This window comes from Centruroides sculpturatus, unplaced genomic scaffold (assembly GCF_000671375.1).
Source record: "Centruroides sculpturatus isolate CEXI.00-Female unplaced genomic scaffold, Cexi_2.0 scaffold837, whole genome shotgun sequence".
NCBI classification, from domain to species: domain Eukaryota; kingdom Metazoa; phylum Arthropoda; class Arachnida; order Scorpiones; family Buthidae; genus Centruroides; species Centruroides sculpturatus.
In genome coordinates this window covers 137,417-164,707 of record NW_019385028.1, presented here as the reverse complement: position 1 = coordinate 164,707, position 27,291 = coordinate 137,417, and the positions used below count along the sequence as shown (strand labels likewise).

The window sequence follows — 27,291 nt, the reverse complement described above, 5'->3', positions numbered from 1 at the left end:
AAGGGTGCGATCAAGTTCACGTGGAATGCGGTCGGTGGTTTTTCTCACTCGACGCAACTCCTTTATTTTTACCTTCACCTTAACCTAGTAAAAGTGTTACGTCACGCCCGTATATATACATTAAAAAACGTTATACACTATACGTTATATTATATATTTATAGACGAAACTGATTAATTTGGTATACGCGTGGTACACCTACCTGATACGTCAGTAGAAGTTGCAGTACTGGTGGTAGGTTCGCAACTCATCTTGTATACGAAATCACATAGTAGAAATTGTTGGAAACGGTAAAAAAATGGAGTTTACAGTAAACGATGCTACAACACTTCATTGACAGACTCGAGTACGGCCACGGTCTCCATTGCGCCCCTTCTCCGTATACACATTCGAGTTTGGTGTGATTGAGTAGTGTTGTATGTGCCGTGTCCGCCGTGTGACGTCTTCTTAATGTCTCGTTAACACACTGTCGGGCAACCACGGGTCGAAGGGGAGAGTGGGCATTCGAACGTTGACCACACACGAAAATCCTAAAGCATTACACGCGCGTTATACCGGCGGAATCAAGGACAAGGGCTTCCAGGCTTCGGCCAACTTCACTTTCGTCCACAGTGAGCAAGCGCGAAAGTGGGTTAGTCGGGTCGCTTGCAACAACGGAATTGGGTCATCCGAGATAGCACTTAACAAAAGATAATCGAAAAGGAATCTTAATAAAATTATTACCTACTTAAATTTCATGTTAAAATGCATCGTTCTGTTTTATTCATTTTGTTTCGTCTATTTATTTTCGAGTGGCGCTTCTCGTTGTTGCAAGCGACGAACGTAAACAAAGTCACGTGACAGCGTCCTAGGACAGTGAAAGCAGCTAGGCAACTTACCACCGTCTTCCATATACCTGTAGCTCTGTATCTTCCTGTTCTATGCTTTTTGTTTGCCTTTAACGCTTCGGGATAAAAGAATATCGATAGGCGATATCGATTCATTTTATATAAGCGTTACGCTTTTTTAAATTATATAAATCCTTATCGATACTTTTCAAATATAAAATTCCATCCAATTTTTCTATTTAAGTACGTTTTTAATCAATTATAAGTTTAAAAGTTTGAAAATTGACAATTAACCAATTACAGTCGATTTAGAAACGTGAAAATAAAACAGCCAATAACGACGCTTTTAAGAAATTAAAGATTAAGTAAATTCTGCATATAAAATTTTACTTCATTTGTGGATTAGATGTTTTAAAATAAGTAATAAATTGTATTATAAGTTAATAAATAAGACTTATAATTTTCTATTTTCTTAAATCTTTTCAACTTTTTAAACTTTCGGCAAGTTAAGACAGAAATCGAAATAATTAGTGGCAATGACGTCATAGCTCTTAACGGAAAGCAGAAGTCCGTAATAGCTACCGGCTATAAATTCTGCCATCTATTGACTAAATATGGCGTAATTACGATTTTTCCCCTACAAACACATATGTGAAGGATTTTTAAAATTATACTAATAATAATTAAACGATCGTTTATAATTTTCTGTAAAAATACTTTTTTAAATAATATTTTTAGATTTATATAATTAAAAAGTAGACAATTTTACGATTGAAATTATTTTTTTTCGTACTTAAAACTTTTGTCTATCTACAAAATAAAGTTTTATTAAAATTCCTGTAAGCTATAATTAGTTTTAGATTTTAAAGTGTGATAAAAATACCTCATTGGTTAAGAAAGAAATGACAAAGTCTGATTTAGCGAATAGGGGGAAAACCCTCATAATTTAAAGTTGTTGTAATCCACGAGATAGAATAAATAATAGTTTAATTAATTTTTTTTGTAAAACACGAATATTTTATTTAAAAACATGTATTTAATACTTGACACGCGACGCGTATTATTATTATTTCCAGACGAACTGAATAATAAATTTTCAAGGAAAAAAAACGTCAAACTAATGAGTAAGAGATTAAAATATATTTTATTTCAATTGTTTTTTCAAAGATGGCAGCATAGTCGATAAATGACGAATTCTGCAATAAATATAATAGAAATTTATGTACAGTACAGTATAAAGAATAATTTTATAATTATATGAATTAAAAAACGCAAAAAGATATTGAATAAATTATATAATACAATATATCAATTAAATAAAATAACTAGGTTCTAAACAGTTTTTGTACGAAAATAACGTTAAATATATCGACAATTCCTTCGATTCCCGAATATTTATTAAATTTCATTTCAAAGTATTTTAAATTTTTTAAAATTAAAATTCTTTTTAAAATATTATTTTTAAATTAAAAATTTTCTCGAAAACAAGTTAAAAACATTCTTTCGTAGCAATTTAGGTTAATTTAATACGGCGACATTCCAATAGATGTCGCTATTACACTTTCTGGAATTTCAAACGTAATACTCGAATAAAAAAAAATTAAACATAAATTGCCGAAATTGTTTACCACACGAAATTGTTTACTACATCTCTAATAATACGAAAGAAATGACGCCATAGTAAAAAGGGCTCTCTATCCCCGTCAAAGCTGACGTAATGACCTAAATAGACTACGTCACCCCGACCTATTTAGCGTTCGTTACGTCACAAACACGATTTAGTATGAACCAATATACGTAACACTGCACCATTGACGTCATACACGTAACTGAACCTTTAAATTCGATTTTCAAGGATGTCATTTATTTTTTTCAACCTTTAAATACGTTCGGAAGGATTTTGAACTATAAAATAAATGAAAAAACAAAACACTGAAATAATCAAAGCACATTTTAATTATATATAATTTTTTTTTAAACATTTCAATAAAAATTTACATTGATTATTGACAAAAAAATTTCTAATAATAAAGCTTGGAAAAAGACTTCTTTATAAAATTCCATCGCAAAAATAAACTATGGTAATGAATTTTTCTTTTGAAAATTGTTTACAATATTGCAAATTACAATTTTATGTTATTGAAAATTATATACAGTATATAAATATATATATCATAACTTGATTTCTGGAGATTCGAATGGGAACAAACTAGATTATATAAATGATGCACGCGATCTAACAGTAAACCAATTTATTAAGGTTTCGTTTCATAAATAGGTCCATTACAGAGAACCACTTGCGCAAGTAATTACAGTGGTAATTATGCGTCACAATATAAATAATTATAAATATCATTTGTTTTATTAAACTAACGACGGTGATGTTTGTGATGGCCACTGTATTTCTCGTGATGTTTGTGGCCGTGACCTCCGTGTTCGTCGTGCTCGTGATGATGATGATGACCTTTGTGATGATGGTCGTGTTCGTCGTGATCGTGATGGCCGTGATGTTTATGGTGTTCTCCGTGTTGACTGTGATGGCCACCCTCGTGGTGTTTGTGATGCTCGTGGCCGTGTTCGTGGTCGTCGTGATCGTCTTTTTCGTGGTGGTGTTTATGATGTTTGTGCCCGTGATGCTCGTGTTCGTGGTGGTCTTCGTGTTCCTTATCGTGGTGGTCGCCGTCGTGGTGGTGATCGTGGTAGGTTTTGTGATGTCCGTGTTCTTCTTTATGGTAGTAATTTTTGAAACCGTGCTTTTTATGTCCGTGGTCCTTGTGGTGATGATCTCCGTGTTTTTCGTGGTGGTGCCCTTCTCCGTCCTCTTCGTGGTGGTGGTGATCGCCTTCGTGGTGATGATTCTGGTGATGGTGTCCTTCGTGTTCGTGCCCTTCTTTGTGGTGATGGTGATCGCCATCTTCGTGATGATGGTGATCGTCGTGGTCTTCCCAGTCGTGGTGATGGTGTTTGTCGTCTTTGTGGCCTTCGTCGTGACCGTCGTGTTCCTTGTGATGTTTACTGTGTTCTCCGTGGTGATGATGATGTTTCTCGGAATGACTGTGATGCTTACTCTCCGCTCCTTCCAAATCTCCAAACGCCAAAGCTTCGGGCGCAGTCAAATCCGACAATTTCCTTCCTAAAGCTAATTCTTCGCCACTAACTACATACATACAGCACGCCAAGGCTAACGAATACATCCCTAACTTTCCCTAGAGATACGAAACTTCGTCATTGGACATGCTAATAATTATATCTACATACTTCCCCGTTCACACTAAGGTAATTATTTAATAGTAAAGTTAAAGAAATAAGACTCGGGCGTTAAAATTTAACGGGAAAAATCTTATTTCTAAATGAAAATTCCTAAAAAAAGATAATAATAATACTTTTATAATTAATTGATTGGAAAGTTTGTAAACACGCGGAACGAGTGAGTCTCCATCTGTCGTCGTAAACGCGAAATGGCGCGGGAGAGAGGAGCAAAGTTTGCACTTACCCAAAGGGATATGAGCTTGACCATTTTGCAAGGTGGACTTCCGCCGCTGTGGATGCTAACCTTAATCTGGTCTCGGTCGTTTCGCAGCTGGATGTGACCGAGTCCACACCGTCGGCATTTAAATACACGGGATGGTCCGGTCTCGTGTTCTCTGGAGCGAACCGAGTGACCGTTATGTCGTGTCGGCGACCCGGTCGGTGTCAATCGCATCTACCCCGTTCAAAGTGGATCGAAAAGAATTATAATACGTGCAAGGCAATCATAATTCGTCGGCAATTTCTTACTCGCATTCAATGGAGTGTGGGGGAATATCTCCACGCGTCACTCTCGTCTTTCTTTAATTAATTGGACTTTCCAGCGTGGGAAAACTTACTTTTTCCTCTTTCCCCGCCAATATTCGGACGAAATAATACTTTTACGCCCCACTCGAACTGTAAAGAGATTGGCACTAAAAGTTAATATCCAACGAATCGAATGCTAATTCGTTCATTTTATTGTTACGTATTACTTCTTAATTCCGAATTGTAAAAAACGATTCCAATCGTTTCCNAGTATATATATATATATATATAGATATTTATAAGATAGATCATTGGAAAAGTTTTTACTACACTCTGTGTAGAGAAATTAGACCATACACAACAAAGCTTTTTAGTAGGAATTTACTTATTAATTTATAAAAATTACAATTGTATTATTAAGTAACATGGAACAAAACATGCCAAAATTTAACAAAAAAGGGTCTTTGAAATAACTTGTGGTTCAGAACTTTGAAACACCAATTAATTCTTTATTTTTATCCGTAACTGCAGTAATTTCAATAAAAAATGTTTATATATATATAAAAAATATTAATTACTAGGATAAAATCTTCCCACACACAAAAAAAAATAATTATACTAATTCTGCACCACAGGTAAGAGAAAAATGGAAGAAATCTAAAGGAGTTAATTGGTTCGGTAACAATGTACAGTACTTCATTGTTTAAATAGGCGAGAAAATTAACAAAATCGACGGTCGAAATACTGGATCGATGTTAGTCTGATGAAAATAGAGGTCCGAAAAAAAAATTACGCATCGATGATTCGTGAGAATGAACTAGATTTTCTCGGGTGGTTATTTGGCATCGGTATTATTGTTACGTTGGTGGCATTTACATAAGTTATTCCGGTACAAAAATATGTCGTCGTTTCCTGCGTGACGATCTTTGTACAGAAGGTTCCGCGTAGTGGCTGCCTACTATCTTTGTCCCAGGAAGGAATGTCCGAAACCGCTACTAATATTCGTCGATTTTGGATCGTGACTACCCAGAGCTGCTGTTCCGTCCTTGTTGATGTAAAGACGCAATCCGCTAGCTGTAAAATAAAATCACATTTTAAATTCGTTACTTAGATTACCATAAGCCATTGAGTTTAATATATACAAAAGTGTTTGCTTCAGACAATATTAAACTATATTTAAAATTTTTTTACTGCTTTAAATATATCATAAAATAAAATTTACTAAACTAATGAAAGATATTTAATATATTTTTTTTTTATTTTTCATAATTTATTATAATTTTTGATGTTACAAAATAATACAAAACATAAAAATTGTGTGTGTATTTATCAAAATACTCATTAAAATTCAGAAAATTTAATTAAAAGAAATGTGATGAGAATTCAGCAAATAACTGATATAATATATATATTTTTTATAATGATATATATTATTACCTTTCTTAACATTATAATATACTGAAAAGTATTTTAAATATAGTGACCGAAACAACGAGGTACATGTCTATTAGTGTCATGAAGCATTTGAATTCCAAATGAACTTTGATGCTGAACAATACATGGTATCATTGGTTCTTCAGAAGGTATACCAGAAGTACTATTACAAAGCACTGATGGATTGGAATAAAGTTCAGATTCATTTAGTTTTTTTCTTTTTGAAATTTCTGAATCATCTTCAGTAAATGATCTTTTCCTACTATTTTTTATATTTTGCGAAGAAATTTCATACTGCATATTGGAACAGTCTTTTTCTACTGAATTTATATCATTATTTATCGATTTAATTTCTGACAGAATAGAAAGCGGCAAATGAAGCAGTAAAATTTTTCATCACAGTTTGCAAGATGTTTTCTGCATCTGTCAAATTTTTTGTAGCAATGCATTCATTAATTTTGTCCATTAATACTGTTAAAATGGAATTACCACATACTGTTGCTAATTCAATAGGACTCTGATCATTAATATTATGCAACTTTTCCTCTAGAAATTCTGGGTCTTTGTAGTAGAAAAATCTTATATCAGCATTTTTTAATAATAAAATTGCAGCACATTCTATGCTTCCACTTCTAATAGCTTTATGCAAAGCAGTTTCTCCCAGTGAATCCTGATTATTTTCATCAGCACCAGCCTGTAATAACCAAAGCAAACAATGTGATTGACATGCTAAAGCTGATATATGAAGAGGAGTTTGCAAATTTCTTGAGGATTTGATATCAATACTTGTATTAGAAGGAAGATAGGATGCTAATTTCTGGAGACAATCCAATTTACCAAAACGACATGCCCAATGGAAAGGAGTCCAACTGTGAAAACAATCTTCGGTTTGTACGGAATAACGAACGCAAGTAATTAAATATTCTATCATTTCTATGTCACCGTCCCTACAACAGCGATGTAAGGGATAATTACACCTCAAAACATTCTTGTTATATTCACTCCAAACGTTAGTATCCATGATGTTTCCCTTACACCTTCTCCACTAGATAATGGCAAACCGCCAAATGTTGGCCAGCAAATCCAGCCATCTGATTGGTCGATATTTAATATTTAGTTCTAAATACAATGGTGTCAAAAATGCGGACATCAAAAATTGGCTATTAACTCCTTTCAATGGTAACTTCATTGTTGATGTTCTAATATCCTTGCAGAATTTTTTAATTTTGAGGTTATAATTAGCATATTTTTGTTTCAATATAACAATTCTGTAAATTACATTTTGAATCTTTATAAGCATTCCTACATTTCTTATAAATTACTGGCTTGAACTTGATTTACGGTGTATTTGGAGTTTACAGTATTTAAAATGCTTATTTACATGTATATTTGAAAATCCGAATGGGTCTAGTCCCAATTAGTCTTGATTTTCAATTCTTCACTGTATTTAATTGAGAATAATTTCAAATATTATCAATCTTTCAGAACAAATTTATGTAATGTAGAATATATTTTATAAAACATACAATTATAAACTATAGAAGTTCTTAATTTTTATTTGGATAAAAGAAATGATTTTTTTTAACACAGTTCAATTTATAAGTTAGAGAGAGAGAGAGAGAGAGATTTTGCAAAGACTGTAAAAATACAGTTTACGTATTGATGAATCTGCATAACAAAATAGATTCCTTAAGAATTAAATCAAATGATAAAAGTCACACTTATAAGTTTAATACATAGCATTTGATAAAAGTCTGGTTTTCTTCAGAAACAATCCAAAAATTTTGAATTAGACTATCAAGTTATTTATAGCAATAAAAAAAAAAACACCATTTCATGTTACAATCTAAGTAATGTTATGAAATGTTGTGAAATGTTAAATTTAACATAAACTTTGAATTGTTAGAATTTCTTTACTTGACAAACTGATTTGTTAATTTGACAAAATGTAAGAACATTCTTAAATATTCTTTACACAAAACTTTACACTTTACATTCATTATTCAATTAAACATTCTTTTTCGCAAAAATACTATTAGAAATACTAATTTAAGTTTATTAATAGATTTTTCATGTGAATTGATGACAAGAGACAAATAGAACCTAGCATTGTTTCCAAAAATAATGCACCCTGCCTCACTTCAGTTTCTTTATTCATGGTTCTTTCTGAATGACGGATAAATGGTGGATTGAAAGCAGTAGAGAAATGCTCAGCTTTCAGGAATTCTAAATTTAGATATAGAGGAGTTCTTATATAAATAGATATATAATAAAGAATTACGTAAAAATAATTGTCTATGGTAATTAAAGTGGGAAATTTTTTTTCTTATCTGCAAAAGAATCATTACATCTAGATCAAGCTTATTAATGCTTTACACTGTCATCAATCAAAATTAAATGACAGAGGCAGGAGGAAAATGAATATATTTTCATATATCTCTTTGTAAAAAGATACAGAATATAATTATAATTAATAAAATTTAAGCTATAACAACTGCCCTATGACACTGGGTTATATATTGGCTATAATAATATGGCGTACAATTGTAATGTATTGGGTTTGCTAAAGATGTTTATATTTTTATTAAAGTTTGTTTAAAATAAAACTGTTTCCTAGAATTATACTACAATTCTTTTCTAGAAATCTTACATAAATATTTAAAAATTATAAAATGTAAAAAAATTTGTGTACAAAATTAAGTTTACACAATAACATTTCAATATTTAATAAATGGGAGATTAATGTTTCATTCTTTCCATCAGTGGTAATCAAGCTTTCTGACCTTACAGACCACTAAAATAACAATTTTGAAAGTTGATCACTATCATGAATTTTTTAAATACAAATATCTATAGAATAATGATCATAAAAGTTCCATTTCATTTTACTTTACTTTATTAATACGAAATCTACTTGTTTAATTATAAGAAATTAGCATGAAGTTTGTTGCTGATTGTTTGAAATAAGTTTATGGATTCTTGGCTCTTTTCTATAAAGGACGACAATCACACTCTCAACGTTATTTATTGTTGATTGGGCAATTAAAAAAATCGTAGACCTATAAATTCCTACTGTTGTCTGTCCTTTAATCTCGAGAACAGAGTTAGATAGATGAAAGCCGAGGTTATATATGGAAAGATTTGGCGCAGAAGGCCCAATTAACTATAAACAAACTTCTGATGCAAACTGGATGTCATGTTATTTCAATTCAAAAATTTTCCCTGTAACGAACAGATGGCGACATGACTCTGTTGCTAACAAGAAAAAAAAAAAATGATGCACTGAGGCAAGACACTACTAATTGAGATGGAGAGTATATATTTTAAATTAAATAAATTAAAAAATATGATTAAAAATTGCAGCTCAGCACTGTAACAATATCACAATAAATAATTGCTCGATATTTATTGATTTATTGGCATTATTATTTATTGATAACAGTCATTTTGTGTTTGGTTTTAGATTCAAATAAAAAACCCTCAATGATTGAAAAAAAGCAACCAAGCATTTTGCATTTCTTTTGTAAAACTTCATGTAACTTTGAGCTGATCAATGTCAAAATTTCTCCACAGACCACCAGTTGGTGACAGCTGCTTTAGATAACAATTTAGAAGTTCATTTTTGACAAAAATGAGTCAGTTTGATCGCCATCTAATATCAAAACCAACACAATTTTATAATTTACATATACAGGGTGTATCAGAATGATGTTTTAAAAATTTGGGGGATTGTATATGATGAAATTTTGAACATTTCGATATAAGGAACCTATCAAACCTATTGATATTTTTTAAGTTATCAGAGGTATAAAACATTATTATTAAAGAAAGTAAAGATTACATTTTCATTAAGATTAACTCTTCATAATTATTTCAATATTTATCTTCACATATTTTTAAATATTAAAAAAAGTATTTCCTTTGTTGTTGGAATCAACAACTGTATTTCAATTAAATAGTCCTTGAAAATTCATAATCCTGAGTCTGCAGATGTATAGGAACTCTGTTGATAATTCAATGATCCAAAACATAGGATTTAATTATATTTATTTTGATTGATTACATACATTAATAGACAAATTTGGGCCAACTTAATTTTATAGTCCATCATCAGTAATTTCTATTAAATCAACTGTCTTCTTAAATATTATGTTGTCATGTTATGCTTGTGTAACTTTCATATTTAAGGAAAAGGTTGATTCAATAGAAATTATTGATGAGGGGCCATAAAATGTAAGTCTGTCTGAAATGCATCTATTAATGTATGTAATAAACCAAGATAAATATAATTAAATCTTATGTTTTAAATCATTGAATTACTAGTAGTGTTCCTATACACCTGCAGACACAGAAATACAAATTTTTCAAAAATTATCTAATTGAAAATGATGTATTTTTTTCAATTAAGTTTGTAATAATATATAAATAATTACAGTAGAGTACCACTAGTCCGAACACCACAAATCCGAACAAGTTTCAGTTGGTGGAGAAGAGATTTTTTAGCTCACGTTTTTTGTATTTTCCAGTTGAATTTAAAAATGGTATTAATAGTACAAAAAGATTTAGAATTCCACAACAAAAAAATTGTATTTTATTGTAGTACTGTATTTTTACTGTACAAAATTAATAAATCAGTGTTTGACATAGCCTATTAAAACAGCAGATCTATACTGTACTTATACACAAAAACAGAAACAAAAGTCATTGATGGTGTTGGATCTATATAAAACTGGACCTGTTTCACTGCTTGCTTCCGCATTATTTCAATTATTTGGCTAATCCAAACAGGGCTTGCTCGGTCCCAATTAATTCGGACTAGCGGGACTCTACTGTAGTTTATTTTTTAACTTGGTATTTATTATTCTTTATAGAAACTAGTGGGAAGAAGATTATTAGAAACATTTTGTGATTAAATTCATTAATTTCTTTTTTAATTACAGAAAATTTAAATTATGAAAAAATTATTGTTGCTAAGGAAATTGTTCTCTAACAATAAAACTCTTATAATTTTTTCATTTTTAGCATTTCTTTATCATTTAACAAAATAAATATAAAATTTAATGAAAGTTAACATTCAAATGTATTTTAAAAGTATTTTTGAAATATTGTGGAACCCTGTTTATCCAAATTTCCAGTTTATCAGGAATAAAAAAAGATAGACATATGAAATAGTTCTTTGATTTTTTTGCATATGAAGGTAAGTTGTAAGTAGTACTGTACAGTACATTCTTGCCTGAGTATAATGTTGCAACTGTAAGAATAATGTATTCCCTTGGCTGACTGCCAATTTTGAACACCTGCAACTTTATAATGGAGGATCTCAGTAATAAAAATGAATACAGTTCAGTATATTGCAATTACTTAGGTTCAAATTAGTTCTTTGGTTTCCCTACAGACTGCTAAGCCTAATTATTGCTTGACCTTGAAAAAGGTCAAAGAAAAGTTATAGCCCACACAATGATCAGAAAACTTATGTACATAAACTAACAGCTGATAGAAAATAACCAATATAGTACAGTAGTGTAAGTTTATCATTTATTATCTTGTGAGTTATTGACTGCACTGTATTACCGTGTTTCCCCGAAAATAAGACAGTGTCTTATATTAATTTTTGCTCAGGGAATGTCTTATTTTTTCCATGAAGAAGAATTCACATTTATTATTGAAAAAAAAAATTCCCAAGTCAAACTTAGACGAGAGTGACTTATATCCAGTCATGTCGAACTGAACTTATGAAGTTCCTGTGCTGGAGTGGACTTCCTATTCTCGCTTCAACTTAACTTTTTTATAGTGTCAACATCGGGCTCAATGACCAATTACTGAACCGTAGCACCATGCAAATGTCATGTGGCGTGATTCCCGGCCAACCAATTAGCCATCACCAGCCATAATGTTATGGAAATCAGTGATTCCCATAACGTTATGGCTGGTGATGGCTAATTGGTTGCCATAGTTTTATGCAAATTATGCCCTGTGGTGTGATTGTCTGCTGACCAATCGGTGGCTGTACTTTGAAAAAGCCAATAACCACTTTCAACCATCTGTTGATGACCGTTACAAGTAAAAACACTTTGCTAGGTCTTACTTTCAGAGGGAGGCCTTATATTTAGCAATTCAGCAAAACCTATGGTAGGTCTTATTTTCAGACGATGTCTTATTTTCGGGGAAACACGGTAGGTGTATTCATTCAACACCCACAGTTACAGTACTGTTCTGCTGAGTTTCAGTTACCTTCAACGTTATGATGCAAAAGAAATTAGAAGCCCTCCACAGAATCAATAAAGGAAAACCGTTGAAGACCATTGCTACAGAGTTTGAACTTCTACTGTGTCAGATTAGAAGAAGAATCATAAAGAAACTGAAGACTTGTTGCAAAATGATTTCCAAAAACAGTCTGCAATCTTGAGGAACAACAAAGAAGGAAAAACATGAATCACTTGACACATTATTCTTATGATTCAGTGATCAGTGGAACCGTAGCATTCTGATATCAGGTCCAATTTTACAAGAGAAAGCAGTGAGTTTAAATAGCAAGCTACCTGATGGGGATCCCTATTTACAGCTAGCCAAGGATGGTTAAACAGGAGAAAACTCATGGTATACAGCTGTAACAGCTGATAGAAAATAACCAATACAGTACAGTAAGTTTATCATTTTTTATCTTGTGAGTTATTGACTGCACTGTGAAGTGTCTGATGATTCTGTAGGTAGTGTAGGTATTATTTGCTTAAGTTCCTTTTTAAAACATTCACTAATGTTTTAAAAAGGAACTTAAGCAAATAATTCAGTCTAAAAAGCTAAAGCCAGATCAGATTTATAATATTGATGAAACTGGTCATTTTTACAAGATGGTACAAAGAAAGACTATCTTTGAAATTAGAAGATTTGGTATGTGATTGCCTGCTTGCATAAGATTGCTTGCTTGCACAAGATTGCTGTTCTCTCAATTAGTTATATGTTCTTTGGAATCTAGCATAAAGTTGCTATTGAGAACAAATCATACAGGGACACTCCTTCAAAGATTTGGCTAGAGATTACAAAAAAAAAGCAAAGAGGATCACATTACTTGCAGTAATGCTTCAGGAAAACATAAATCACTCCATGTATTGGTTGGAAAATCTGCTAAGCCATGTGCTTTAAAGCTTACAAACATTTCTTCTTTGCTTGCTGTTTACAAGTACTAGAAATGAGCTCGGATAAATAATGCAATTTTTAAAGAATATTGCATTTTTAGCTATGTTTAATAGCCATCCTCAGATTAAACATTCAAATGTATGTTCCATAATATCAGTAAGAATGTCAATGCCCCACAACTTGTTTTTTTTAAATTTAAATTTGTTTGGAGAGAGAGAGCAAAGTTTTAAAATAAAAAATTTATGTCACATCAATTTCATGTCCATACTGATGTTCTGGAATTTCTATTTGAATGAATAATCAGAGACTACTAAATTAAACAAACATTTTAGTCATGAAATATTTACTTTCTGGTGACAAGTCCTCTTCTAAATTAGTGGCTTCAATTAATTCATCTGTTAATAAATCTGGATCAACTCTTGTAGAGTCCATTCGATTTTCCTCTGTCGTGACCTATAAAAATAAAGCTTGTTAATATTAAACACTTTAAAAATTCATTGATTAACTTTTGTACATTACATAAAATATAATCCTTTTCATTCTTTGAAGATATTAAATGACTGCTACTAATAATCATTACATTCTTCTAGTTACATAACTAAACATTTAAAAATTAGAAATCATTAACTTTTTTAAAACAGACATGATATTATTTTTACTTTAAAAAGTGTGTTAAAAATATTAAAAAAAAAATAAAAGCAGTTCTTTCTTTTACCAAAAGAATAATATCAAAAAACAACTTCACACAAATGAATTAAGGAAAACATTAAATACACGTGTAATAGATTTGTATTTTAAATAAATGCTTGTTAAAAAATGTTAATGTAAATAATAGTAACAAATTTAATATAATAATGTTTTATTTTCAAGTTCCCTATTACGGGGAATACAAAGTTCACAATAAATACTATTTCGGTCTACATGATTAATATACATACTACAAATAAGTGTATTAATTATAACATAACATGGTCTAGCAAGACCACTTAAATAGCAATAACATTATTTGGTGAATTTAGACAATACAAACATAAAGCAACTAATGATACATTATCAATGATTTAGAACAACAATGTAAATCAAATAATTAAATATTACAAAGTAATTTTTTCAGTGTATTTGACAAAAAATTATAAATTCTATAAGCATTATTTTCTGTTGATATTTTTTAAGTTATTTCTGAAGTCTAGAGATGAACTACCATTACATATATTTCAATTAATTTTTGTCCAAGTCTGTTTAAATGCTCATCCCTGGAGAGGTGGTTGATTTGTATTAAAAAATTATTACCTTTATGTTTAGAGTCCATATTATCTGCAATTCTTGCATTGAAATCGCCCAAAATTATGGAATAAGGAGTCGTATTTTGCCAGATCTCCATTTGTTTAGTTATTTCATTCAAAGTAATTATGTCATCAGATGAAATATAGGTAAGCATTAAAATTATTAAATTATTTGTAATATTACCAAGACCAGATTTAATGATTTGAACAAGGAGAAAAATGAAATTATTAGATTTTTTTTTCTTTGTAAAATTTGCAAAGACCTTCCTTTATTAATATAAAAAAGGCCTCCACTTGGGAGGCCTGGACCTATTGGTTTTTTGCCAAAGCTGACTCTATTGTAAATTTTTCAAAGAAGGTAGAATTGTAGACTATTTCAGAACATATCCAGGTTTCAATGATGGCAATAATATTTGGATCATATTAAGAAATAAAGGCATCTATTTGTAGTATTTTATATTTAAGTCCTTGACTATTCCAGTTTATAATTGAGAGGCATTGATTATTAGGGTAGAGTTTTATCTTGCTTATTAATATGTCATTTAGTTAAATTTGCCATTCTTGATGATGGAAGAAAAGTATCTATATGCACCAGTTTTCCCGTGTTTAAGTTATAAGTTAGCTTTTCACGATCAATTACTAAGATGTCATTTCGCAATTTTACCTGAGGGTTTTGTTTACGTAATTCATATAAACTTGGCAGTAAATGTTTCCTTCTAGTAGACTTTGTTGTTTTTTCATATGAAGATAGAAAAAATAAGATCTCTAGTTTGATTATTATTAAATGTTAAATTTGGCATTTTTGATAGTTGGACTATCTCTAGTATATTGTCTTGAGTTATATTACTTATATTTAATACATTAGTAATAAATTTTAGTATTTCTGCTCTTTAAGTGGTTTTGTAGTTTGGGTAATTGTACATTATTATGTTGTTGTAGCAATGTTCGTTTATTAACATGCCCATTTTAAATTGGATGAAATCTTTATCCGTTTGTAATTTCTCTACTTGATGTTTCAAATCATCAATCTCCTCTTTCATTTTTTTTTCTGATTTTCCTTCATTTCTCGAATATTTTCGTGGATAATATCTAGTTCTTGTTTAATCACAACCATTTGATTAAAATGTTTGTCATTAGTAATGTTGATTAAGTCCAATATTTTATTCCAAAGCACTGAAGTATAAGTGTCTGGGATTTATCCATTACATTAATCGAAGTCTGATCAGAAATAGTTGACACACCTGAGTTGTCGTTTTCATAAATCTGTGATGAATTTAAATTGTAATTCTTATCACTAATGGATTCTTCATGGAGATTTTTTTTTGGAAGTGAAGTTAGTCTTAATGACCTGGGATTTGAAGAAGATGGATGATTCTTCCTAGTATCCAATTTAGTACGATTCAATGGAGGTCTACCCCTCTTAACTGGAGAACGTTGCATAATTATTCTTGTTATTACCGATATAAATAGTATTAATTGATAATAAAATTAGGCTTCTTGTAGTAGCAAATAATCAAAAAACACTTAACTCTTATTCTAGTATGAGTGGCCAGGTACAAAGGAAAACACGCCAACAGCCTCGACAGATGAGCATGCCCCCATAACAAATTGAATATTACATGAAATTATTTGACGTGCAATGTTTCACAATCACTAGCACATCTTGTATGGGCTTATAGAATCAATTTTGATAAAATTGTCATTTTCCATTAAGATGAGAAATCCAGAAATATAATGTGGGTCCATTTAAACATAAAAAATTCAGCAACAGATAGCTTAACTTTCTTGGCAGCATTTAAAATTCCAATGGTACTATCTGTTACTATATTTCATTTTAAAAAACTGTTTACATTTTTAATTATTATAAAATGGCAAAAAGCTTAATTTTGAGTGTAGGAATGAGTTTTATAAAAAATTGTAAATGCTAATAACAAGTAAAATCATCATTAAGTCTGACCCTACTCAAGATATGACACACAACCACTCTTCATCTCCTCACTGTCGACTTTAAACCAGCAAAATTTAATAGCATTAATCTTTCTAATACACATGCAAAATTTCAGAAATTTTTGAAAGCATGGGAGTTATTAAGCTTCAAAGAGGGTAATCAAAATCGTGCCCCACACAAACACTAACATTCACACAAAGAAAAACCCCTGAATTTTTTTGCATTTCTTGACATTTCAAGGTCCTGAATCAAAAAATGTAAAAAATCTTGGGAGGGGTCATTTTTTGACTGATTGCCGTACTTTCCCTATGTTATATATAACAGAATCAGGAAAGTAACATGACTTAAAAGTTTAAAATAAGCTTCTGCACAAAGAAAACAAATTTGCATTAGCAATAATGTGTTAAATTTCATAACTATTACAATTAAATCACACATCTATGTTATGTAATCACAGCTGTCAAAAATACACCAAAACTTTCTGTTCAACCCAATATAACCTTTACCTATTAACTGTGGCATTCAAAAAATGTATAAAAGTAACAAAATCTAAGAAATTATAGTAAAATGTTATAATATTTATTGATGAATGATGTGAAAAAGAAAGTTATCCTAAAGCATGAAAGCAACACAATTATGACAGATGTAGCAGCCATGTTTAAGATGCCAAAGTTGATGGTGTGTTAACAGTAAACAAAAATACTGTATAATAAAATGAAAATTACATATGTTATTTATTGTTTTTGTATTTTAATTTATCAGGGTATTTAACTGTGATTTTTACTTTAAATTATGTGTATTTGCTGTTTTAAGTTTATCAAAATAGATATTGATTGGGGTCTGGAAATGGATTAATTCACTTTCCATTATTTGTAATGGGAAAAATTTATTTGAACTTTGAAAGACTTCCTAAAACAAATTAAACTTGAAATATAAGGTACAACTGTATATACAACTGAATTTAAACATCTCATACAGTATACGTTATTTTTTGTTATAAATTTCAGGTTTTTATTCATACATGTTAACTACAATAAAAATCTCTCAATTTTAAATTTTTCTGCATAAATTAAACTGAGAAATTGTTATATACTGGCATGATCATTTATGAAATATTAATAAAATGGGTTCACGATGAATGAAATATAAATATATGGAATTAGTCTTAATTTACACAAATTAATCACACATGTTTTCAAACAATGCAGCAATCATAAAAAGAACACATTTATTAAAAAAGAAAAATCTGAACAAAATATTTTGAAAATCACTTAAAATGAGATACTATGATTGAAAGCAAGTAAACTATTATAATATTTATAAAAATTTATACCTTGACAGCTGGACGTTTTCGATCTATTAGCTTTGAAGTCACTGTAAAGTCACTAAACGCAGACCCAGTACTTAGATTTCTAAAAATTATTAAAATATTAATTAAAAAATAAAATATGAATATAGAAATTATATATTTACTTAACATACTTATTAAAAAAATCTCTACATTTGTAAAATTTGCTTATTCAGAATAATTGAATTGTCAAATCATTGTTGTGTTTGCAGTTTGAGTTAACAACAACTTACTTTCAAAATAAAGAAAGTATTTATCTGAAATGAATTATTACATTTACCTAGTAAGTGCACCAAAAATTTATGCCATTGCTTTAAAGTTTTATGAGACTTTGAGAAACCCCACTTTTCTCTCTTATAAAAATGAAATTTTATGAAGAAATGTTCAATTTTTCTTCAGAAATTGCTAGTAATTAAAGAATTTATTAAATTTAATGATCCATCTCATTTTGTTAATAACAAAATTAACAACAACATAATTAAAGTAAGATATCAAAAATATATGTATTTGTTAATAATGACAATGTCATTATTAAGAATTATCATAAAAATTAAAAAATGAAGTTAAATTAAAAATAATAATTAATTCAATGTTTAGATTAAATTTTGCTATTACTAAAGTAAATGTTTTCCTTTAAATTATATTTTAAGTAATACCAACAGAATTTTATAAGCAAATTATTGTAATCAGAATCTAGATATTTACTTAGTTAAATATTAAAAATTCATCATGTACAGTAGAGTTATAGTTTATATTATTGCAATTTCTTATAAATAATCCTTGAGTTGTGTGTTTTAAGGTAAACTTGAGGGTACAGGCTATCTGTTGATTTTAAATTATGGTCTCACCCAACAGCTTTTCCTTAAAAATCTTTAAATTCAGTGAATCCTGGCAATATATTATCAACTATTAGAAATAAATATTATATATTTGAATAGATTACTATTCTATACTAAAATTTTATATTTGAATAAATTGCATTTTCTGAAAGCAGAATTTTATTAGTCTATTTCAAATTTTTTAAATTTGTCAATTTTATCAGATTTCTTTTGATAATTTTTAATCTTAAGCTATTAAAAAAGTATTTAATTTGTTCAGTTTTTAAAGTTAATTTAAGAAGTTTCATTATTACTTTATCCAATAACTTTTTTTTAATTGGTATTTAGAAATAACCACTACTAAACTATAATTATATTCCTGATAAAATTCTTTCATGATAAATTTGAAATTAGTTGGATTAGTGCCAAATTACTTATATATTAATAACAATTTGCAGTTTTGGAATAAAGCCAATATAACTCTGTACAATTATAACTTATACAACTATAACAAAAATTTGAATTAAATCTTAACAATGGTCAAAAATTAAAGTTACTTGTTATCATCTGTTCAGAAAACATGTCTACATTTTGTTTGAAATTTATATAGAGTTTGTCACTGTTAATAGTTTTATTATAATTTCAAATAAAAATCTATTGATATATGAAAATTCTATCTTCAACTGACATCTACAACTTGAAAAGAAAAAAAAAAGTTAAAAAACAGAATTTTTCAATTAAGTTTTAAAGGAAAGAAAATTGCATTCAGCTCTTTTCATAAATTAACTATGCCATCAAATATAAAAATTAGTGATTTTCAAATTTAAATCCTAACATATAGTGCTGCATTTTATATTTTGATCTTATCAAAGTTTTTCAAAAACTTTGAATTCCATTAAGTGTTTTTTAATATAAACAATGTGTTACAAAAAAATTAGATATGAGATGACTATTTGATTTTTATTTATTTTTCAAAACACAAATAAACACATTTACATTATACAAGTAAATTAATCTATTCAAATATAAAATAAAATTTTAAGCTAATATTTTATATTATAAACGTTTATAAAAATTTTCAAATTACCTGAAATGGCCAGATTCTGCACTACTTTGTCTTGAATGAGAACAAAGACTTCCATAGCCTCTAGAATGTTGGCTAGCATAACTTGAATTTCTAGAATGTCCTGATTCACAGTCAGCTTGAAGATTTTCTTCTTTACATTCACCATCCTTCCCAGATACAGACACTAATTCTTATAATAAAAACACATATATAAAAACAATTTTAAAGATGTTTTAAATAATATTCAATAAATATTAATTATTTCAGAATTTTAAAAATTATAAGAATAATATTCTAAATTTAATTTTAATTTAACATTTGAAACTTCATAAATTAAATGAAAACCACAATTGTGCATGATTTCAAAATGTTCAGAGTAAAGAGTTCCTATGTATTAAAATTTATTGCTGATGATAAATTTAAAATTTTGCAAAATTTATAAAATTTCTATTTCAAATTATTACTTCAAGTTTTTAAAGATTAATGCCAATGTATTCACAATTCAAAGAATTTTTCATAAATAAGGATAAAATAAGAATTAAGAAAAAAAGGTATGTTTTTTATCCTTTTTACAGGATAGACTTATCTTTCTTAATAAATTAATACAAAATGAGTAACCAAATGTTATAATGGTTTGACCATAAACAAACAAACAAAAAAATATTGTATAATCTGATCAACTGGTTTTAGTATAATTTCTGTAAGTGTTCATAAAAACTCCATGAAACATTTCTGTTAATTCATACAACTCTTGCAAAGAATGTATAATTACTGACAAAATAATAAAAACTTGAAAAAAAATAGAGGAAGCTTATTTTATACAGTTATTTCACTTATATGGTAAGTATTACATATAATTATCACCACAAAATATACAAGAATTTAAAATTTTCAGACCTCTAATGTAAAGATATTTATTTTTAAACAGATGATTACTGTTCTAAACATGTTCTATCACTATAAAAAATGATTTTCTAGAACCACTATCTGATGTAAAGTTCAGCCGATCAATAAAAACAAATGTTTTCACAGCCGCTTCTGGGCTATTCATCAGGTTTTCTAAAGCTGGATCTTCTAATTTCATTTGAGAATACAAAATTTGGTTGTAAAATTGAACAGTACAATGATGAGTTCAAAAATGTTTGTTTTTATTGATCAGTCGAACTTCGCGTCAGTTATTGGTTATAGATGATAATGTTTTATCGTTATTCCAGTGTAGCACGCAGATGTGTGTTCTATCACAGTGTGACAAGATTCCATTGAATTGCTTTACTTAGTGTAAGTGAAAACTACTAGAGATGTATGTTTTTATCCTCATTATGAGAATGTTAGATATGGCTAATAAAACTTAAAAATCCATAATAAAAACTTTAAGGTTTACAGTGAAAACTATCCACTTCATATATATTTTTGATGTCTCAATTTTGGAAAGAAAAAAAGAAGGTATGAATGATATACAAACCGAACATACAAAACAGTTATCAATAATATTAAAAAAGTAGAAAAATGTTATTAGAAAACAATAAAGATTGAGTGTTTGAATAGTTTTTTAGATGCTAACAAGGGTTTTTTTTCTTTCTTTTTGAAATTGGTAGTGAAAAACAGCATATCCCACATTAAGAAGTTTTCAAGAAAAAGGAAGATTTGTGTTTCAATTCACTAGCACTTTAATATGAAATGTTTTATTAATGTAAGTGTAACACTTGTAGGGTATGCAACTGAACAATCAGCTCCTTAGAAAATGGAATAATGATATACAAGTTTACAGTTAACTTCTCATTAAATGAAATATAAATAATATACACTATACAAATAAGTTATTAACAAATTTGGATTTGTTAATAATTTTTATGCTGTAAATTTGTGAATAATCGCAGGATGTGCCATTTTCCTGAATTTTCAATTATTCAGTATTTTACTTTTACTGTTTTCCCCTCTCAAAACTGAATCTATTAGTTTCAAAAATTAAAATATCCAAAACACCTAAAAAAGTAAATAAAAGAGTCAAAATTACATGACATTAAAAAATTTCAGCTAAATCAGTAAAACTAGTAAGGAATATTAACTCCATTAAAATCTTTGTCAGTGAAACTATTATTAAAATACTTCACTCTATGCATTGCTTTGTTCGTAATATATTATATAGAATATGGGCCATTATACAAAATTTCACAAGTATTTCATTTATAACTTTTGTAAAAATTTTAATACTAAGGCTTTCATTTATGCAGATATTTTATACATTTTGATGTAATTGTACAAGTTAAACTTGTTGATACAGACAATATAAAGATTTTTAGTGACAAATGTAAATCATATATTAAAGAAACAAATGCAAGAATTACATTATAATATACTATAATGAAATTTCTAGAATCTGACCTACTTTAAAATTTTGACTAATTAATGACAATCAGTTGAAAGAAAAAAAGTGTATTACTTAGAAATAAATTTTACACTGAATTAAAGCAATAAGCATATGATTAAATACCTGAATTAAGGATACATGGCCTCTTCTCATGTTTGCGTGGAAGACTGCCAAATCCACTACTTCCACTTGCAACACTATCACCACTGTAATCTTCACCCTTTTTATTAGCATGAAGTTGTTCTTCAGGATTTTCAGGTAATAAAGTTGGTTGGTTAAAAATTGGTCTAAAAATAGATAATCATATAAATGATGCATTTAATATTTCTATTATAGCATAAAATTATCCTTAAAAAGTTAATTTGCTAGGTTTATTGTCCCTAATTTATGAGATTATGTTGAGGATTAACAACAAATTCTGCATTGATATATGAAAAATACCTATCAACACACACACACAGGTGGTCCATTTTAATAAATCCACTGGAATACCTCAAAAAAATATGCAATCTACAAAAAAAAAAAATCATTGAATCAAAAATATTAGACTTCAAGATAGCAACAAGATAAGTCTATTGATTTCATCATAAATGACACTAAAAACAGTGAAAATGGGGTAAACTTAATTTTCTTAAATGGGAACCTTATGTAAAACATTTTTTTTTGAAAAATGTACTTATCAGAAGTTAGAAGTATTTAAACTTTTATGTGGTTGCCACACCAGATTTACAAGTCTAGATACCTGTAAAATTCATTGAAAAAAAAATCATTATGAATATTATTATTATTATTAGGGGGAATCATTCTTCAAGTAATGAACTGATATCAAAACTTGTGCCACAGCACAAGGTCATCTGAAATTTATTCAACATACTTTATTTTAATTAAACTTTTAGAGAAATGCTTAATTAATATTAGTGCCTATCAGTTTTTCTCCTATGGTAAATGATGTTCAAAGACAACTCTTTTTTTGCTAAATGAATACATCAATTCTCTGTTGAAAACATTCAGTTTTTAATGAAATGTTTCATGGAATGTTTGCACAAGCTGTTCAAATTTTCTCCATCAAATCTTCTCTAGTTGTTGGGTACTGTTCATAGACAATATTTTTTAAATAGCCCTAGAAATAAAAGTCAGGTGAAATCAAGTCTGATGATCGTAAAGGCCATTGCCCACATCGTTTTTTTCCTTTTCAATGAACTTTACAGATATCCACTGAATCATGCACATCTTGTATGGCAACTGTGTACAGTTCAAATCCATGTAACTTCTAATAAATGCATCTTTTATCTAAAACTTTTTATTTTTGAAAGTTTGCTTTTTATGTAGAATCATAATACGCAAAAAAAAAAAAAAAAGAGGGTTTCCATTTTCACCAGTTGCAGTGATATCTATGATGAAACCGATAGTTCCATGTTGTGTCCCTCTTGAAGTCTTACCTTTTTGGTTCAATGAATTTTTTGTAGGTTGTGTATTTTTTGAGTTATTTAAGTGGATTGATTAAAATGAACCACCCTGTATACATACCATATACACATTCATGTAATTCAAAGTTTGACTGTGCCCAAAGTTGTTTATCCACTTTAAAACACTAATATGTGTAATTTTAAGTGTAACTTTTAAACCAAACTTAGGAAAATTCAAATTAGGAAAAGTCAAACATTTCACCGTATTGTGTTAGTACAGCCAAGAACAATGCAAGACAATTAATACCATTTAAATAATTATGTGAAGAATATAAAATTGAAATAGACACTTGGTATGCTTTTCATTAATTCAAATATATTTTACTTATGTTTCAATTAATTATGTAACTACAGAAGAAGTGTGTTTAGTAAAAAAAATTATTATTGTGAGAAATTGGGTTCGATATGGTTGATTTATTGAATGATTATCGACTACAGGTTGGTGAAACCTGCTCACACTATCACTGGATGGTTATAGGAGGGCTAATTATTGAGTGGGGAGTGTGGTGGGTAAGTTAATAGCTGTCCGTTTAAGAGTGTGAACACAGTCAAAATAACTCTTAACTAACTAATTTAATGAATAAATATAATAAAAGGATTACAAGTGAATTAAACAATATATTACATAAATGAATAACAAAAATCCTGATAATATCCAACATTAAGCTTATGTTATTCTAACCTCTAATCTATTCATATACAGAGAGAGTTTACATATATATTAATAATACCTCAGTTATACATATGTCCTTGGGAAGCAGAAATTAGGAACCAGAGGAGATCAGGCACAAAATTAATATATATGGCGATTACTTTAGAATGCACACAGAGTTTGGCACAAACTCCTTTTATACAAATATTCTCTTCCAATGAGAATTAAGTAATTTGACCATCTGACTGGATGTCAAGACGAGTCTTATTTAGTCAGTTATTTAGTCATAGGAGAGATAATGATCTGTCTCAGAAACTAACAGTCAAAAAGGAAATGTTTGTTCCTTGTTCTCCTTGACTTTTTTTATAAAATAAAAGTTTCAAATTTAATATTAAAATATTATATTGATTTAAAATCTTATAAAAATATCAATTCAATATTCAGATTCTCACATTAATATGATTGAAGAATAAATAATATTTTTTAATTAAAAAAATACTTCAATTTATTTTGCATATTTTTGGCTTCATACAGTGGGTGATTGATTAACGAACATAATTCGTTCCAAGACTATGTTTACTACAGTGGTACCTCAGGATACGAATGCCCCAGCATACGAAATTTTCAGGATACAACATGAAATTCGAACATATTTTTGCTCCACGATACGAACAAAAACTCACCATATGACATTACATTAGTTCAAAGCGCCATTTTTTATTCACTTCTGTTCATCAGTCTCAGTCCGCGTGTTTGCTTCGTCGTGGAAGGATCTCGCTCGATAAAGGAAATCTTGAGGTATTATCAGAAAATGACTAATTTTATTGAAAAGAAACATTCCGACAAGGTTCACACTGGCCGTATTGCTGCTCAGAGTAATGACATTTGCCTAAGTCATTTTAGAAACATTTTAAAAAGTAGGCAAAGCCAAACCTCTTTGGATAGATATTTTACCAAGCGACCTCTATCCAGTGAAAGTGCTGGTGGAAGTGAAGGAAAGAAAACAAAAAGCAGTGAATAAAAATTTTTAAAAATATATAAAACAACACTTAATTTTTTAATCTTTTCTAAGTTATTTTTAAGTTATTGTTACATTATGTTATGTAAGTTAAGTTTTAGTATCATTTCCCTTCTCCCTCTCTTCCGCCACCAGTTTACACCTCCACTGTCTTCTATTCTCAAAGGTAAAGTGCAAATATAGCTATATTTTTTTTTATCAATTATTATTCTATTATGGTTATTTATACATTTACAACTACAAAATGCATTTTTCAGTGTTTTCCTTACTATAGTTATTTATTTTTTTAATGTACTGTACTACTTAGCTTTAATTTGAGTGTGTTTTTCGTGTAGGAACGAATTATTTGGTTCTACATGTAATCGTATGGGAAAAAATGATTCACCTTACGACATTTTCATGATATGATCTCAGTTTCGGAATGGATTAATTTCGTATCCTGAGGTACCATTGTATCTGAATTGTTTGTTTGTTAACCGATTATCGATTTACTATAGATTTTTGTGAAAATTTGTTTAATTCATTCTGGAGACGAACAGAAACAAATAAATTATACACTTTCTTACTATGTTTATTTACACGTAATAACAAACTAAAAGCAATCTCTTTATTTTTTCATAGACGGCATATCTTTGTTTCTCAGATGCGATTTTCGTTACTCTGTTATCAGCTTAAGTCATTTTGATTAGATAAATCTTATCTAAGAATGATATACTGTAGACCTGTTGAAATCATCTGCTTACAATATCAGATATCTGCCCACTGTCTACCTTGGCTATTATCTCTTGCTTAGTTTCTATAGTAAACACAGTTCTTGACACTCCACTCTTTAGGCCCCATAATAATATCAGTTTTTTTTAATAAAAAGTTCAGAAAAGCACAAAAATTAACTAGTGCTATACAACTCTTAAATGCAATGTCGCTTCTTGTGTTTGTTCTGTGAGGTGTTTGTTATCCGAACATATAAATCTTTTGCAAAAGTGTTCGTAGTCTGATCCAAACTGTTTGTTAACTGATCACCTACTGTATTCTGTTTAAACTTTTTATGCAATGATATCCTTTATGTAGATCTTAAAAACTGAAGCCACTTGAAATCCAAAATAATCCAGTTTGTTATTAAAATTATTCATAAATTCACATAAATAATTTATTCTCATTATAATTTTTATGTAAACTATTATATTTTAAAAATTTCACACACAAAATACACAATTTAAAGTTTAAAAAACAATTTTATGCTGATTATAAAGAGTATATAACTGTTTTTAAACAGGCTTTATTAGAACTATTTATAAAATAAATATATATTTAAAGTATTATTATGTGAATATTAATAAAGCTTAATAAAAATGTTTTTAAAATAAATATTGAAAACAAATAATCCCATAAATTATTACTTTCAGTATACTATACAATGAATAAAACAGAAATAAATTACTGACATCACAACAAGATTTTCAGACAACAGTTTTAAGCTTTAACATCTCGAAATCAAAACTGGTTTTTTTATTTGAAGAACATAATAATATATAAATTGTACTCAGTCACTACTTTTTCACATTATTATATATTGAGATATGTTTTTAAAAGTTCACAATAAGCATAACTATAGTTTAGAAGGTATTTACATTTACTGATTTTTAAAAACATTTTCTTCAAAATTATTGAATATTTTCTTATACTTTCTATAGTTTGTAATTAATAAAAGTCTCAAAGTTAATAAACCTAATTTGGCATAGATATGTTCAGATGTGTATTTTAATATGTAGTTTGAATATTATACTGATTTTGTTATAATACCAGTTAATTTAAATTCTAATTCAGATAAATTTTTAAAAAATTGACTAGTGAAAAATTGAAAATAGAAATATAAAAGAACAAAATACAAATACATACACAACACTAAATTTTAATTGCAATTGTAAATATCCTCACATTCTGATTATAAACTGTAATCAATACTTACGCTTTAAAGCATGGATCTCCAGATAATAAAGTCATTCCTAAAGTTACTTTTAGCATGGAATTATCCTGACGATGTTTTGTATCATATCCTTCTAGCAAATATCGACGTGTTGCGGTGCCAGCACCAGCAAACTCTGCNTAAACTCGACCGTGTCACAATATGACATTGTAATGATTCGTCAATCTACTT

General features: G+C 28.9%; 3 protein-coding genes across 4 annotated transcripts in view; all 3 read right to left on the bottom strand.

Moving 5' to 3' along the window:
- Positions 1-1,080, bottom strand: part of LOC111633643 (nuclear hormone receptor FTZ-F1-like) — a 96,827-nt gene extending 95,747 nt beyond the window's left edge. The window contains exon 1 of one of the 2 annotated variants that reach the window (XM_023378249.1): positions 879-1,080. In XM_023378249.1, coding sequence (XP_023234017.1) covers positions 879-891 — 13 coding nt within the window. In that variant the 5' untranslated portion in view covers positions 892-1,080. Of the gene's footprint in view, positions 1-202; positions 635-878 lie in introns of those variants that run through there. The other variant, XM_023378248.1, reaches the window with a different exon arrangement.
- A 2,116-nt stretch (positions 1,081-3,196) lies between these two features.
- On the bottom strand, positions 3,197-4,021 carry LOC111633639 (histidine-rich glycoprotein-like). The gene has a single exon (XM_023378244.1). The coding sequence runs from the start codon at positions 4,019-4,021 to the stop codon at positions 3,197-3,199; it is 825 nt and encodes a 274-aa protein (XP_023234012.1).
- An 859-nt stretch (positions 4,022-4,880) lies between these two features.
- LOC111633641 (protein FAM102A-like) overlaps positions 4,881-27,291 on the bottom strand; it is a 43,702-nt gene continuing 21,291 nt past the window's right edge. The window contains 6 exon segments of the mRNA XM_023378246.1: positions 4,881-5,675; positions 13,517-13,622; positions 17,734-17,812; positions 19,654-19,822; positions 22,124-22,287; positions 27,103-27,288. Coding sequence (XP_023234014.1) covers positions 5,560-5,675; positions 13,517-13,622; positions 17,734-17,812; positions 19,654-19,822; positions 22,124-22,287; positions 27,103-27,288 — 820 coding nt within the window. The 3' untranslated portion in view covers positions 4,881-5,559.

What these genes read in the sequence shown, in the direction of transcription:
- LOC111633639 (XM_023378244.1), bottom strand. Translation starts at nt 4,021, where the DNA reads ATGTATTCGTTAGCCTTGGCGTGCTGTATGTATGTAGTTAGTGGCGAA.